Here is a 16,456-nt window from a genome sequence, read left to right on the forward strand (position 1 = left end):
TAGAGTTGTCATATAAGCTCCCCATGGGCCTGTTACTTTGGGTTTGATTTTTCACAGAAGTTTTAACAGTTGAAGCCTTTCACTCTATTCTTAGTAAAACTGTGTCTCAACATTTAAAAAAAACATCATGCCCTTAAGAGATAGGACTACAAATGGGCATCATCTGCTTCTAGCACTCTCACAATGCTTTACACTTTTGGTAAAACACTCTCTACAATAGGAAATGTCAAATGTGTACAGGAGGAAAATGCAGACCAAAGCATGGTTTGTCTTTACACAAGTGGTTTTAGTAAATGAACTCTGCAAAAACCCCGCAAGGGAATAGTTCACATTTATTTTTAATATTTCTTCGGCAATCAGGAGACAAACCTGCTGATGCTCTCGTCACAATTATATTTTCAGTTCAGTGAATTTGGAGTGTTTGGACTGCTGCTGGCAGGAATTTCTTCTGTATAAAAAGTTTCTTCTCTAAAATAGAAATGTAATTGAATCTTGACATGGTTACATAATAATATATTTAAAAATCATTTAGATATAACATTTAGACTCTAGATTTTATTAGATGAACTCAGCAGTATTTATACAATTGTTTGGAATTTGTTTTGTTGTCAAGCTTTGTTTATTCATTTTGTTATCATTTAATTAAGTTATTTCCTTCTCCCACTTTCTCAAATAAATTAACTTCGGTTTCCATCTGTCTGAACTGTCTTCAGGGTGTTAAAACTGTTTTTGCTGATTTCAGTCCTGTCTTCAGAAATAATAATATAGCTTCTATTCTTCATTTCATTGTTATTTTTTTCATCATTATTGCATGTTTTGTATAGATAGGAAGCATCGCAATATCATAGAATTTTAGAGCCTAGTAGACCTGGCTTCAAATCCTACCTCTCCTACTTCCAGACTGTATGGTCTTGGGCAAGTCACTTAACTTTTCTGAGTCTGTTTCTTCATTTACAAAATACAAGTCTATAAAATTACCCTTCGGGATTATTGTAGCTTAAAAATAATGGATGTTGTAGTATTAGTAATTGTAGTAAGAACTTATAAATTTGTCATATACCAGGCACTGTGCTAAGTTGTATGCTCTGTTTCAGCTATAACAACCTTATGTACTAGTCTCCATTTTTACAGATGAGGAAACTGGCTCAGAGATTGTCAGCAATTCTGGTTAGTAAATGGCAGACCCAGAATTTTTAACACCGTGAAGTCTTATCCCAAAACTGGTTTATTTAACTCTACATTAGATTTTAGTGGCAGTGTTAGTAATAGTACCTTTGACCTCTTATTCTCCAAGTTCATTTTAATGTGACTCTTAGTGGGTAAGAGAACTAATGTCAGTATAAAATACTATGCTGGGTTGGATAAAGTTAATATTATCCGTGACATAAAATTGTTCTGAAAATAATTTTACCAATATAAATTAAGCTAGGGTTACAAATAAACCCAGAGTTAGGTTTATTTTTTCTGTAAAGGGCCAAATGTAAATATTTTAGGTTTTGCGGCCCAGTAGTCTCTGTTGAAACTACTCAGCTCTGTTGTTGTGGTGCAAAAGCAACCATAGACAATACACAAACAAATAAGAATGGCTGTTTCAATAAAAGTTGATTTACAGAAATAGGTGGTGTGCCAGATTGGCCCATAGGCCATAGTGCAGCAATCCTTGAATTAAGTAACCTTTTTCGTTCTTTCTGCTCCCAGCTCTTCAACTTTCATATAATTTGTTTTTCTAAGCAAGGACAAAACTGTATTAAATTGTCTGTAGCTCTTGCATTAGGGTACTAGCATCATGGAGTTAACCATTTTAAAATGTACTGTGCATTATTCTGCTAGAATTCTGGGAACATTCTGAGAAACATCTCAGACCTTTTTAGATTTTGGTAGTGATCATTTTGTATCAGTAACTTCTGCTTAAATCTGATAGCCACGGGAGCTTCTTCATGTCAGGATTCTGTTTTTATTGACTCGTAATGGTGGCCTTTAAATCACAAAGCAGCTGTCATATAACAGGTAGAGCATTCATTGGTCTTAGAGTTTGAGGACTACCTCAGTCATTTGACAGACTTTCTTGAACAACTTCTCCACCTGTAAAACTGGAGATACTACCACTACCTCAGATGGTTGTTGGGAGGATCCAATCAAATTGTATGCAGAAGCACTTTGTAAATTGATACTAACATTTCAAGATAAGTTTTATTTCCCCCGTTTTATAGATGAGATAAATGAAGCTCAAAGACTTTAGTAACTTGTTTTGATGTTATAATAGTACAGTAGAAACTTTTATTTTTGAGGAAGATTAGCCCTGAACTAACATCCACTGCCAGTCCTCCTCTTTTTGCTGAGGAAGATTGGCCCTGGGTTAACATCTGTGCCCATCTTCCTCTATTTTATATGTGGGATGCCTGCCACAGCATGGCTTGATAAGTGGCGCGTAGGTCTGTGCCCCAGATCCAAAGCGGCAAACTCTGGGCCACCGAAGCAGAGCACGTGAACGTAACCATTGCCACTGGGCCAGCCCCCAGTAGAAACTTTTTTATCTACCATTGTCATTCCAAAAAAATTACTTGAAGCAAGGTATCATAAAAACTGCTGAAAAGCCTTTATTTTTATTTTAACTTAGAGCATATAAATATATAGTTCACTTGTCAGTTTTGATGCAGGGCCAGGCCCTTATCTTTGGCTATGTGTCCACTGGTTGGATCTTTTTTTTTTTTTTTTAAAGATTTTATTTTTTTCTGTCTTCTCCCCAAAGCCCCCCAGTACATAGTTGTATATTCTTCGTTGTGGGTCCTTCTAGTTGTGGCATGTGGGATGCCGCCTCAGCGTGGTTTGATGAGCAGTGCCATGTCCACGCCCAGGATTCGAACCAACGAAACACTGGGCCACCTGCAGCGGAGCGCACGAACTTAACCACTCAGCCACGGGGTCAGCCCCTCCACTGGTTGGATCTTTGCTTTGTTTTTTTTTTTTTTTGATATAAGCCACAACTGTAAACCTATCGTTTCCAGTTTTGCTTTTTATTAAAAAAAAAAACAGTAGGGGCCAGCCCAGTGGCTTAGTGGTTAAGTTCTTGTGTGCCATGTTAGTGGCCTGGGGTTCACTGATTTAGATTCCCAGCACAGACCTACACACTGCTTACCAAGTCGTGCTGTGGCAGGCGTCCCACATGTAAAATAGAGGAAGATGGGCACAGATGTTAACTCAGGGCCAGTCTTCCTCAACAAAAAAAAGGAGGATTGGCAATGGATGTTAAGTGAGGGCTAATCTTCCTCAAGAAAAAATAAAGAAGCAGAGCAATAATTTAAAGATACTTAGGAAGCAGTCTGACTGCAGAATTCTTTCCTCTACCCAATGTTTTATGTTATCTTGGCCACATCTAATTCAGCAACTTTTTTTTCTTTATTAGTATGTTACCTTTATTAAGTCATTGTAAATTATTTAATGTAGTTTTCATAAAAATAGCACTCTTTAGAGGATCTTTCTTTTATGCATTTATGGATATGGCTTTATTTTTAGGCATCTCAATTTGAGTGTGAGACCAAAGCAGTTGTCGTCCTTAGTAAGAAGTGGTGTTCCTGAAGCTCTTCGAGGAGAAGTCTGGCAGCTGCTAGCAGGTTGTCACAACAACGACCACCTGGTAGAAAAATACCGAATTCTCATCACAAAGGTAAGGGGATGATAATTCAGCTTCAGCATTAATCCTTTGCGAAATTTATTATGAAAAATCATTGTGGCTGTTTGATTTCCAAGAAATTTAATAATTCCTTTATCTAATATAAGAATAGAACTTTTATACTTTTAGGGCAAAGTTGGTCCTAGTGTTGGCCGAAGAAGGCATAGATTTTCTTCCTTGGTTGACTTCACCTTAGGGGCACAGGATGTCCTCTCCCCGTTGTGTATCTAAATCCTTTTTGACCATAATTACATTTTTAGTCAGATCATTTGGGCTATACAATGTGAAAATTCTTTCTTTCGTTTATTTTAATTCTTTTTACACTTTACCAAAAGGTGCTTTTTGTAGGTAAGGCCTACTTCTAGTTTCTATGTTTGGAAGAACATGGGTCTGGTATCTTAAACCATATTCTTTTTTAGTTATTCCTCTAAAGTGAAGAATTCTCACTTTTTATAGCATCCCCTTCTCAATTTCATGCATTCCTTAAGATTTTGCAAGTGAAGCAGCAAAAACTGTTCTTTGTACAAGCATACAAGAATTTAAAGTAATTTTCTGGGAGGTTAGGCAATGCTTTGTGCCTTTGCGCCCCTGTTACTGGTTTTAGTTTTTGTTTTTATTTTCTCAAATTCTTGAAGTGTTTATCTTTAGGAAACAGTTTCTCCAATGATATGCAAATCCCAAACCTGGGTTATGAATGAATTACTCAGAACCCTCAATTATGCATGTGAATTTTTTAATATGACAGAAGGGTGAGACTTCTTTTAAAAATGAATATCATCTCTATAAAACTACTATTTAAAAATAAAAACAAAAAACAAAACCTTATCGGGAAAGAACAGCATTTGCACATGAAATTGGACCTTACCTCACCAGAAAATCACTTTTCTTTGCTGAAAATATTATTCCTTCTCATCGTCTTATTTTCAGACAGATGTTTTTTCTGTCAAGAACCAATATTCTGATTCCCTCCATTATATTGATATAATTGTTTAACCAGCATTTATTGAGTGCCTATTATAACCACAATGCTGGAGCTAGGTGATCAAACACAAAAGCACTTAACTGTCATACGGTAGACATATGTCATATCATAGTCTGAAAAAGCACAGTGGGAGCCATTGAAAGGAGTGGTTAATTCAGCCTGGGAGAACAGGAGAGTCTTTATCAGGAATATAACATTTAAGACGGTTCCAGAAAAGAGTTCCCCAGGCCTGGAAGGATGAAAGAGCATTGTACTTGTAGTCTAAATGGAGGTTTTGAAGAATGAAGGTATGTAACATGTATAGCCAGCAAAGGTGAACCTAGTTGATTTTTTTCTTTTGTTGGCAGATCATATTTTGGATATATAATTCTTATTTGTAACTCGATCTTTCTCGTTCCTCTTCTGAAGTCTTTTGAAATGTTTGGCCAAAAACTATTTCTTAAATGTTTTTTGTGTGGCTATTCATACAGATAATTTAAAAACATGAAGTATTCTATTTTCTTGATTCTACCAAAGGGGTGACATCTGTTTCTCGAATAGGAACCTGGTAGTTACATGATGTGTAAAAAATCAGCTGTTAACGAAATCTAATATATTTGATGAATGTTTTATATATGTTGGTGTCATGTTCTGTGTATTTCACATTAAACTTTTATGTGATGTTTATGTGTTCACATTAAACATTATGCAGATGGCTAAAACCTAAAAAGATTTCTAATGAATGTATATTAGTTTAAATTGCTGGTAGGTGATCAGAAAATACAAATTATTTAACCATCATAATGTTGATGAATGCTTTTTTTGTTTTACACTACAGTGTTATCTTATATAAGTTGGTATTGCTTTTCCTTTCTCTCTTCTTGGAAATAATTGTTATTGTTGTATGGTAATGGTAATTGACATTTTTTAATTTGCTCAGAAATTTTTTGCGGGGAGAAACTACTTAAAATTTTTTTTATTTTTATAGTGAGCTGTTATTTACATAGGCTAAAATACGTAACTTTAAAGTATACAGCTCAATGACATTTTACGTACAGATACACTGCTGTGAGCACTTCCAAGAGGAAGAACATATCCATCACCCTGAAAAGTTATTCTTGTCCCCTTCTAGTCGTAACCACTCCTGCTTCACCCGTGAAGAACCATTCCTCTGACTTCTCTCTCCCTAGATTAGTTTTGATTGTTCTTGAACTTTATTTAAATGCAGTCATACAGTCATGCAGCATGTATTTGTTTGTATCCGACTTCTTTTGCTCATCTGTTTTGCAAGTGTATCAGCAACTCAGTTTTTGCTTTTATGTTTTTAATTGCTGAGAGTATTCCATTGTTTGAATAAGCCACACTTTTAGAACATTCTGCTGTTATAGATGTTTGGACCTTCCCCCGCCCCCAGTTTTAGCTATTATGAATAAAGTTGCTGTGAACACTCTTGCATATAGCAGGTGTCATGGTCTGAATGTTTGTGTGCCTTGAAATTCATATGTTGAGACTTAACCTCCAAGGTGATGGTATTAGGAGACGGGGCCTTTGGGAGGTGATTAGGGACCAGCACTGTTACAAAAGAGGATCCAGAAAGATCCCTTGCCACCTTCCACTGTGTGAGGACACAGCAAGAAGTTAGCAATCTGTTACCCAGAAGAGGGTCTTCACTAGAGCCCACCCATGCTGGTACCCTGCTCTTGGACTTCCAGCCTCCCAAACTGAAAGCAGTAAACTTCTGCTGTTTATAAGCCATTTGCTCTGTGGTATTTTGTTATAGCAGCCCAAATGGACTAAGACGGCAGGATTTGTACATATTATTATGTAGATGGTTATTATTATGTACATATACATTTGTAGACGATAATATTTACATATGCATATATATTACTAATTTCTAGAAGCTATTTATTTATTCTGAACGTGGGTTCTTTGCCAGATCCATGCTTTGTGTTCTGGAATTTCACATGTAGTACATTACCTTAGAGATGTCTTTTGCTTAGCGTCTTCAAAGACTAAATTTAAAGCAAGGAAGAGTAACTTGATTTATAGAAAAAAGGCCAAAAAAAATTTAAGTTACAAATAAAACTGATGAATGTCTTTGTCATCATCTTGCTTTGTCAGACCTGTCTTGTAAGGAATTTTTCCATGTGGCTTTTGTAATTCAGGGACAAATGACCTTTCAGCAATATAGAATAGCATAGGGATACAGTCATGCATTGCTTAATGATGAGGACACATTCTGAGAAATGTGTTAGGTGATTTCATCATTGTGCAAACATCGTAGAGTGTACTTACACAAACCTAGATGGTATAGCCTTCTACACACCTAGGCTATGTGGTACTAATCTTATGGGACCACTGTTATATATGCAGTCCATCATTGACCGCAATGTGTGACTGTATAAATGTTTTAAGGTGTTTCTTATTTCAATAAGCAGTGCAGTTCAGAATGTGCTCTTTCTCCTCCCTGTTTTGTTTAAGTGAAAACTTTTTAGATTTTTCATCTCGAGAAAAAATATAATAAATAATAACTGCCCTTTTTTGAGTACGTAATATATGTCAGATGCTGTGCTGAGCACTTTATATCCATTTTCTCAATCATAAGAAAATCCTTGTGAAGTGGTAATTACTATTTCCATTTTAGAAATAAGGAAACAGGTTCAGCAAAGCTTAGTAATTTGCTTATTATAGCTCAGCTAGTAAATAAATGATAGAGGCAAGATTTGAACTCAGGACTGATTCCAAAACTGTTCTTTTCTCTTATCCTCACTATTTGTTTATCCTTGAACTTAAATAAAAATTTCTTTATACAGATATGTCTCATACAGAATTTCATGTAAACACATAAATGTGATTATATATATATATATATTTTTTTTTTTTTTTGAGGAAGATTAACCCTGAGTTAACTGCTGCCAATCCTCCTCTTTTTGCTGAGGAAAACAGGCCCTGATCTAACATCCATGCCCATCTTACTCTACTTTACACGTGGGACGCCTACCACAGCATGGCTTTTGCCAAGCCGTGCCATGTCCGCACCCCAGATCCTAATTGGCAAACCCCAGGCCGCCGAGAAGTGAAACCTGCCAACTTAACAGCTCCGACACTGGGCCGGCCCCTGTTTGTTTGTTTTTGAGGAAGATTAGCCTGGAGCTAACTGCTGCCAATCTCCCTCTTTTTGCTGAGGAAGACTGGCCCTGAGCTAACATCCGTGCCCATCTTCCTCTACTTTATATGGGGGACACCTACCACAGTATAGGTTGTGAAGCGGTGCTGTGTCCGTACCCGGGATCTGAACCGGCGAACCCCGGATCGCCAAAGCTGAACGTGTGCACTCAACTGCTGCGATACCTGGCCTGCCTCCCTTGTTTGTTTTTAAGTGTGGTCTTTTATTCAGCTGTTCTTCTGTTCGTAGATATTTGTTTCCAGTTTTTAGCCTCTAAATAGTGTTTTACTAAACATCCCTGCATATATTCTAAATCTTTTACTTTTATGGAATAGGGTCTCAGGAATGTGATTGCTGAATCAAAGAGTAACATGTTTTTTAAATTGGTTAATTTTCTTTTCCCTTTTTTTGCTGAGAAAGAGTCATCCTAAGCTAATATCTGTTACTGATCTTCCTCTTTTTGCTTGAGCGAGGTTCGCCTTTAGCTAACATCTGTGCCTGTCTTCCTGTTTTGTACGTGGGTTGCCGCTACAGCATGGCTGCCAATGACTGGTGTAGGTCTTGCGCCCAGGGATCAAACCTGGACCGCCAAACTGGAGCCTGCTAAACTTAACCACTAGGCCACGGGGCTGGCCCCTGGTTATTTAATTTTCATATTTAATTTGCTTATATCCAGTTTGCTTCTCTGAAAAGGCCTGGCAGTTCACAGTTCTACCAGCAATGTAGGAAAGTACCTTCTGATCCATATTCCAAACAGAATTAGTTATAACCGTATTTAATTTTTACTATCAATGGCTGTAAGTGATGCCACCATATCTTTAGTTGGCAATTCCCTGCCTACCAGTAAGATTGAGCATTTTGCTCTTCTGTGAATTACCTCTTCATGTTGTTTGTACATTTTTCTTTTAAGTTTTTTTCAGATGTCAATTTCTAAGCATTCTCTATGTATTATATATTAATTTTTTGTCTTCATTATAAATATATTTCTAAAACTTTAATTTTTTTTATTGACTTTGTTTATAGTTTCATGCCATACAAAATGTTTTCATTTTTTATGCAGAAAATTGTGTCTTGGTTAAGGTCTCTCCTCCCTCTAGATTTTGCAAATGTAGTTTCAAGATTTTTATTGTATGTCTTATATTTTTACATCTTTAATCCATCTGGAATTTATTTTTGTACATGGCATATGATAGCAGTCCAATTTTACTTTCTCCCAGATGGATAACCAGTTGTGCTACTCCTATTTTCCTACTGCCTAGAACTACCATCTTTGTTATATCTTAAATTCTCATAAATACTGGGATTGGTTTCTGGATTGTTCTGTTTATTGATCTGTTTGTATATTCCTATACCAACACTGTTTTGGTTAAGGAGAGTCTGAGTTATGGTCCAATATCTGGTAAAGCAAGACTTTTTTTTACTGTTTCTTATTTCATATTTTTCCTATCTATTCTGACGTGTTTAATCTTCCATATAAACCTTAAAAACGTTTTCTCCAATCTTACCACCACTACTATCCTATAGGTTATGTATGGATTCTAATTTGAATTGCATTTAATTTACATATTAATTTAGGGCAAAAGTTACATTGTTACAATACTTTACATCTAAGAATATGGTGTATTTTTCCACTTGTTCAGATCTTACTTTATTATCTGTCTGTTAAAGACTCAGAGTTGCCTTCATTTCTGTGTTGTTCCTCTTTTGTTAAATTTATTCCTAAGAATTATCTTAGAGGGGCGGCCTCGTGGTCAAGTGGTTAAGTTTGCATGCTACACTTCGGTGGCCCAGGGTTTTGCTCGTTCGGATCCTGGGTGTGGACATGACACTGCTCATCAGACCACGGTGAGCTGGCGTCTCACATAGCACAGCCAGAGGCACTCACCACTAAAATATACAGCTGTGTACTGGCGGCTTTGAGGAGGAGGAGAAGAAGAAAAAAAGGAGAAGATTGGCAATAGATGTTAGCTCAGGTGCCAGTCTTTAAAAAAACAAAATTAGCGTGTTCTTGCTATAGCAAATAGAATATTTTTTCTGATTTCCATTTCTAGGTGCTAATTGCTACAATAGAGAATAGACGATTTTTTTAATTCTCAATCTACCTCTTGATATTTTGATTAGTCCTCCTAATTTTATATTAGCATCTTTTGAGATTTTCAGGTAACAGTAGTATCAGCAGCAAAAACCGTTTCCCTTTTTTTCACTGTTTATGCAGGATACTGAATTTTCTTGCTTTTGTTTTTATATTTGGTAGAAGCATCAGATAGAAGACATTGCATTTGCTAGAAGACAGTGTTAAATGATGATGGTGATAACTGGCATCCCTATCAAATTCCTGATTTTAACTAAAATGGTTTTAATTTTTCAGTCTTTCGGAAAGCATGCTGTTCATTTCTTTTTTTGGTAAATAATTTTTATTTTACTTAAGTGATTTTCTTCTACCTCTGGCTTTGAGTTTTTATTAGAAATGTCTAAGGAATTTTATCAAGAGCTTTTTCAGCTGTTAATGAGTACGATTTGTTGATGGAGTAGATAGGTGATCTATCAACATGTGATGGTCTTCTTGATATTGAACTACCCTTGGCTTCATGGAATAAATTTCTACAGACCAAATACTCCTAGATTCTTTGTTTTCTGTTCTATCTGGTCTTTGACCAAGTGCTCCTCAACCCTGGTTTCTAAATAGAACTTGTCAGACACACATGGGGAAGAAACCCTAATAGGTAATCCATAGGGTCTCCATGGCCTTTCTTACTTCCAGTTGTAAGACCTGTAACTGTTTGGGTCTGGTGAATCAGATAAATGGGAGTTGAGAATAGAGGAAAAAGAAGACACTTTCTGGTCTTGAACTTCCAGAATCATTCTCTGGTTCTTCTTTCTTTTGATTATTTTTCACCTTTTATGTCAATGACTTTTTCTGTTCCTTTTATTTATTTTGCTCAGTAGGAAAAATTTACATCAGTACTACTTCCTTAACGGATCCTTTTAATAATGAGAGAATAATGAAATAGCAACATACTCTGTTTCTCTTTCTTCCTGTCCAGTCAGCCTTGTGTTTTCTGAAACCTGCTTGCATTGTTTTCTCTAGTGCTTTTAGTGATAAACTTCAGTGGTAAGAATTTTTTGCCATGAATTTCGAGCTTTTATCCAGAACCTAAAGTAGTAGCAAGCCCGTATAACCAATACTTGCGTGTCTAATTGTTTGTCCCAGGAAGCCCTGGAGGCTCAGCCACATTTTAGCAATCTGGAAAATAATTTAAGTATCTAATTATAATTTTGTTGTTACTCAGATTGTTTTGTTTTTAATTAAAAACTTCTCTCGGTAGATTTGGTAGTAGTCAAGGATTCAATATTTAAGCATAAGAACCTGCTGGTGGATACCAAACCAAAAAGAGGTCAGTTTAGCCGAAAGAGTTCTGACCATGGAGTTAGGAAGCCTGAGTACTACTTTCAGCTCTCTCACTAGCTTATGTGAACTCAAATGGAGTTCTGCGCCTATGACCGTTCATTCCCTCTTCTCTGAAATGAGGTTACTGAAGTAAATGATCTTCCTTTAAGCTTTAACATTCTGGAAAATTAGATAACGTGTTTGAGTCCTGCCCCTCAAAATAACCTGTGATTCTACTGTTTCACAACTGAGTATTCTTGCTATCTGATTCTATAAGAAAATAGACTGTGAGTGGACTTCTGGAACTATATTGTCTGCTCCTCTGTAGCAGTTGCTGTAATAGGTCTGCTACAGACTGAATGTTTCTGTCCCCCCAAAATTTGTATGTTGAAATCCTAATCCCTCCAGTGCAATGGTATTTGGAGGTGGGGCCTCTGGGAGGTGATTAGGTCAAGAGGGCAGAGCCCTTATAAATGGGATTAGTATCCTTATTAAAAAGACCCCAGAGAGGTCCTTTGTCCCTTCCGCCATGTGAGGATACGGCGAAAGACGGCTGTGGGTCCTCACCAAACACCGAATCTGCCAACACCTTGCTCTTGGACTTCCCAGCCTCCAGAACTTTGAGAAATAAATTTCTGTTGTTTATAAGCCATTTAGTCTATGGTCTTTTTGTTATAGTAGCCCAAATGGACTAAGACAAGGTTCCTTCAAATTGTTCTTTGTGAAAATAATTTTAAATCCCCAAATCCCATCTCTGTAAAGTCCTGTCACCTCTAGCGAGTTTCTGTAAGTCATTTCTGTCCAGGGAGAGCTAAAGATTTCCTGAGTTATAAGACTGGAAATGTATTAGGTTTGATCATATTAAAATTGCTAGTACTTGACAATTTTTGGTCGACAAATAGTCAGTTTCATACATATCAACCTAATAATTATAGATGAATCAAACAGGTATCATACTGGGGTTTTACATGAAAGATCTTTCCATCTAAAAGCAGAATTGCCTATTGTTTTATTAGACATTTGTTATTTAGTCAATTAGAATTAGCTTTGAAAGCCTACTTTGTGCCAGCCCTGAGTCTTGTGGATATGTCCATGAATAAAATATACCTGTTCCCTGGTTTGTGGGAGACTACAATCTAATGAGGGAAATAGGCAGTTAATTAACCAATTACAGTAAAGTTACATGACAGTTACAGAAGAGAAAATACATATTGCTGTGTTGTAAATGACGAGAAGTTCTCATCTAAGGTTTCAAAAAGGTCTCTTGTTCAGAAATTATCCAGGAAGGTTATTGGGGTAGGATAGGGTGCTGCATGGTGTGTGTGGTGTTAAAAGTCAGAGGGGAAAACGTACTCAAGGGTAAGAAAGAGCTTGACAATTTCATAGTGTATTAAAGGAGATCAGACCAGAGAAGGTAGGTAGGAACCAAATCTTAGAAAGCTTTAAATAAGGCCTATTTAAGATTTCAGGCTATAGAATGTCATTGAAGCATTTTATGCAGGCAGATTACATATTCAGGTTTAGAAGGCAGTATGCAAAGTGGTTTAGAGTGTCCATCTAAAGGTAGATTGTCTTGGTTCAAATCCTAGTTCTGCTGTATTCAAGCCATTGACATTGGGCAATTTAACGTTAGATTTTTGTCTCCTTATCTATAAAATGGGATAATAGTAGTACCTTATTTGTAGAGTTTTTAGAATTAACTTAATTAGTGCATGAAAACACTTAGTACAGTTCATAGCCCATAGTATAAATTACTGCTTAGGTATTGTTATTATTTGTATTATCACTATTAGTTTTTAAAAGACCATTCTGGTTACTTGAGTTAGAATGGAGTAAGATTACTTGCAGGGAAACCTGTTAGTAATTCAGGCAAGAGATAATTGTGACTTGGATTGGAGTAGTGGCAGAAGGGATAGAGAAGGAGATGCTATTTGAGAGAAATTTCAGAGGTAAAATCCTTGACGCTTGGTGATTGAATGAATGTGGGAGGTGAGAGAGAAGGAGGAATAAAAGATGAGTCAAAGTACCTCAGATTGGTTTTGGAATGGCACTGATATAAATATACCCACATTGGCTGCACTGAAATATGTTAATTAAATAAAGCAACATTTAAAGCTCATAAGTGATATAGTGCCCAGAAATGAATCTTATGAATTTGAAGAAGTGAGATTGATCCTTTCTTATTTGTAATAATTAAGCTGCTGAGTAGGTTGGGAGAAGAATAATTTGAATAGTCTTTTCCCTCTTTTGTTTCATGTTTCCTTTCCCTTTCTGCCTTGTTTCCTTTTTAGTTCTGTCATTGATATTTTAATTTTTTAGTATGAGGTTGGACCATATAGAAGTTGCCATTTTTATAGATCAGAAAATATTTAACCAGAAATAAAAAGGTTAAATATTGGCAATTTCATGTGGTTCATCTAGTTTATTCTCATTTTGCAAGAATTTTTAACTGGGGCTCTAAGGGTCCATTTTGAGTTAAATTGAGTACCCCAGTGACTCTGTGAAGGAATATTGCTTTGATGGCATAAGGACAAGTGGAACTGAGTGCGGTGAAGGAGGTGACTTAAACCTGGCCTCATCCATTCGTTCTGGCTCTGGGAGAACATCTTGCAGCCAGGTTTTTTTGTTAGCTTTAACCAAAAGGGGCGTGTTATATAATATAACTCCGTCTGTTTTTTAAAAAATCTGATTATAGAAATAATACACAGAATTGGGAAATTCAGAAAATATGGACAACCAAAAAGAAAAAACGAGCAATTGCTTGTAATCCCACCGTCCAGTGAAAAATAGTTGATTTTTAATATATTTCCTTCCAGTCATATATGTGCAAAAAGTTACTATGTCTTTTAGAAAAAAAACAAATCATGAGGTTGCGTTATTTTAAAAAGGAAATGTTTGTATAGATTTTTGTGAGGACATAGATTTATTGCCACCCGCTCATGTCATTAATAATTTGTCTCTTCTGAAGAAAATGTTTTTCTTTAATCCAAGACAAAACATTTCTCTTGACTGATTTGAATGTAGCCATCAGGCCTTGTTTTTTTTTTAAGTTTCCTATATGAATATTTTGATTATAACTCCAAGAGTGGTTTTACTAAAATAGAAAGGAAGTTGAAAGAACTATTATTGTATTTATGACAGTAATATAACAGCTGGTAGTTTCATTGCGTTTTTATTACATTTTTAATTTTTTCAAGTTATCAGCCAAGGTAATATCTGCTTTTATCAGCATAACTGTCTAGTTTTATACATGAGATACCCGAGATGTATAGAGAATAAGTTACATGCCCAAGTTCACAAGTAGTTGGGAAAGCCTGGGCTCCTGACTTTGCTTAATTTTTTTTTCCATTTATTGAAATATAACTCTTTCAAATCATTCCTTTTTTTATTCAATATTTATTGAGCACTCAAAAAATGGGAGTTCTAAAATAAAGAATAGTGGGTAACCTAGTTTGGCTGGAGGACAAGGTGTTTGGGGGGACGTGGAATAGTGAAATCAGATTGGAAAGGTAATAGGGAGCCATTGAGTCTTCTTGAACGGTAGAGTACCATATTAAAGCTTGTGCTACTGGATATTTCAACAAGGTGGAAATGAATAGATTAGAAAAATGGACAAGACTAGAAGTCTAGATGATATTTAGTGATGGCCTAAAGTAAAGTATTAAAAACTGAAAGGAGGAAATGAATTTGAGAGCTGTTGTAGAAATAGATTCCCAGGACTTGGTGACTAAGAACAGTACATTGAGGGAGAGAGTGATCAAGATGATTCTTAAGTTTCGTTCCCGAGAGCCTGGAAAAACATTGGAAAAAAATGAAAGAGGTTTGTTTGGTGGGAAAAGTGTATTTAATTTTGGATATGCTATGATTGAAGTCTCTACAGGACATCCAAGTGGAAGATGTCTGACTAGCAGGCAAATTGTAGGTGGGAAAGGGAGCTCAAGAGAGTCAGGGCTGGCGACATAGGCAGAGAAATTATTTGTCTAGAGGGAATAATTGATGCCATATCATCATTCCTTCTTTCCAGGTACCTTTAGTGCCTTACATATGGAATAGCCTCAATGTATGTGAGGAATGCATGACAGCAAAGTATGCAAATCACTGTTGTGTGCCTTAGAAGCGGACAGTCACAGTAAGAGAGGGCACTTGAGGATTCAGAGGAACTCAGCCTCAAGCAATGCAACATGATTGGTGGGAAACCACGGGCTATTTAGGAGGGTTATTTTAGTTGTATGAGAAGAAAGTGAGTAAATTTATATACCCACTATGTGCTAAGTATTGGTAATCATTTTGTATGCTGTCTCCTTTATTTCTCAACAACTCCTTGAAATAGAGAGTATTACACCCATTTTATAGATGATGAAACTGAGGCTAAGTCATATTAGAGCAAGAATTTGAACCAGATGAGTGTGTTCAGTGCCATAGGTCTTTTTACTATACCATACTTTGCCATATTTTCCAGTAAGACCTGTCAAATATAGCTGTTAAGTTTATGCTCAATAGGTGTTTGGTTCCTTGCATTTGTGTAATAAGCAGAGTGCTTCAGATCTTAAAATGTAATTAATTGAATTCTGATTATGGGTGGCCATTTGCCTGCAATGAGAAAGCATGTGTGCGAAACAAATGAAAAATGAAAGTTGGATCACATAATGTGTATCTCCACCCAGGTGTGCAGACCTTCTGGGATGCTTACAAATGCCAACATTTGTTTATTTTACTCTACAGGATGTATGGAACTTTATTTAGAAGGATGAATTGACAGTCCAAAGACACCTAAAGGAAAAGATAGCAAAAATATACATTTCTAATTAGCTGAAAATTGTCATCATTTATGGCATTACCATAAGAGCCACAATATAATCCCAATTTGCATTGTTTTAAGTAGGCACAAACAAGATTGTGTATTCTTAGATACAAACGCTAAGTTGTACCGAGAGACTTCCTGTAATTTTCAAGTCTGGGTGGAAATGGATACGTTTGCTTTTTCATCTTTTGTTTGTATATTTGTGTACTGCCCAGCAAGCTGGAAGCAAGAAATGGCATCTCAGAACTATAGCGTAGTGTCAAATACAGGAACGATGTAATTCCTCTTCTATGTCTGTGCTATTTCTGCAGTATTCAGATTGCGTGAGATTTTCTTTATTTTTCTCTTGAAAAACCGAATTTTAAGTTTTCTTGTTATTTTGGTCATCTTAATATTGGCCATTATCTGTTGAATTGTGAGAGAAAATTAATGCTGAATATTTAGGTTTCCAGCTAGAATTTGTGCAG

At 36.2% G+C, this 16,456-nt stretch overlaps 1 protein-coding gene across 16 annotated transcripts in view; it reads left to right on the forward strand.

The window, feature by feature from the left end:
* The window catches only part of RABGAP1 (RAB GTPase activating protein 1), a 160,763-nt gene that overhangs the window by 71,640 nt on the left and 72,667 nt on the right, over nucleotides 1-16,456 (forward strand). For all 16 annotated transcript variants that reach the window (XM_023628822.2, XM_070251707.1, XM_070251714.1 and 13 more), the window contains one exon: nucleotides 3,514-3,664. In XM_023628822.2, the coding sequence (XP_023484590.1) occupies nucleotides 3,514-3,664 (151 nt within the window). The remainder of the gene's footprint in view (nucleotides 1-3,513; nucleotides 3,665-16,456) is intronic.

The sequence above is a fragment of the Equus caballus genome, chromosome 25 (genome assembly GCF_041296265.1).
Source record: "Equus caballus isolate H_3958 breed thoroughbred chromosome 25, TB-T2T, whole genome shotgun sequence".
Taxonomy (NCBI): Eukaryota; Metazoa; Chordata; class Mammalia; order Perissodactyla; family Equidae; genus Equus; species Equus caballus.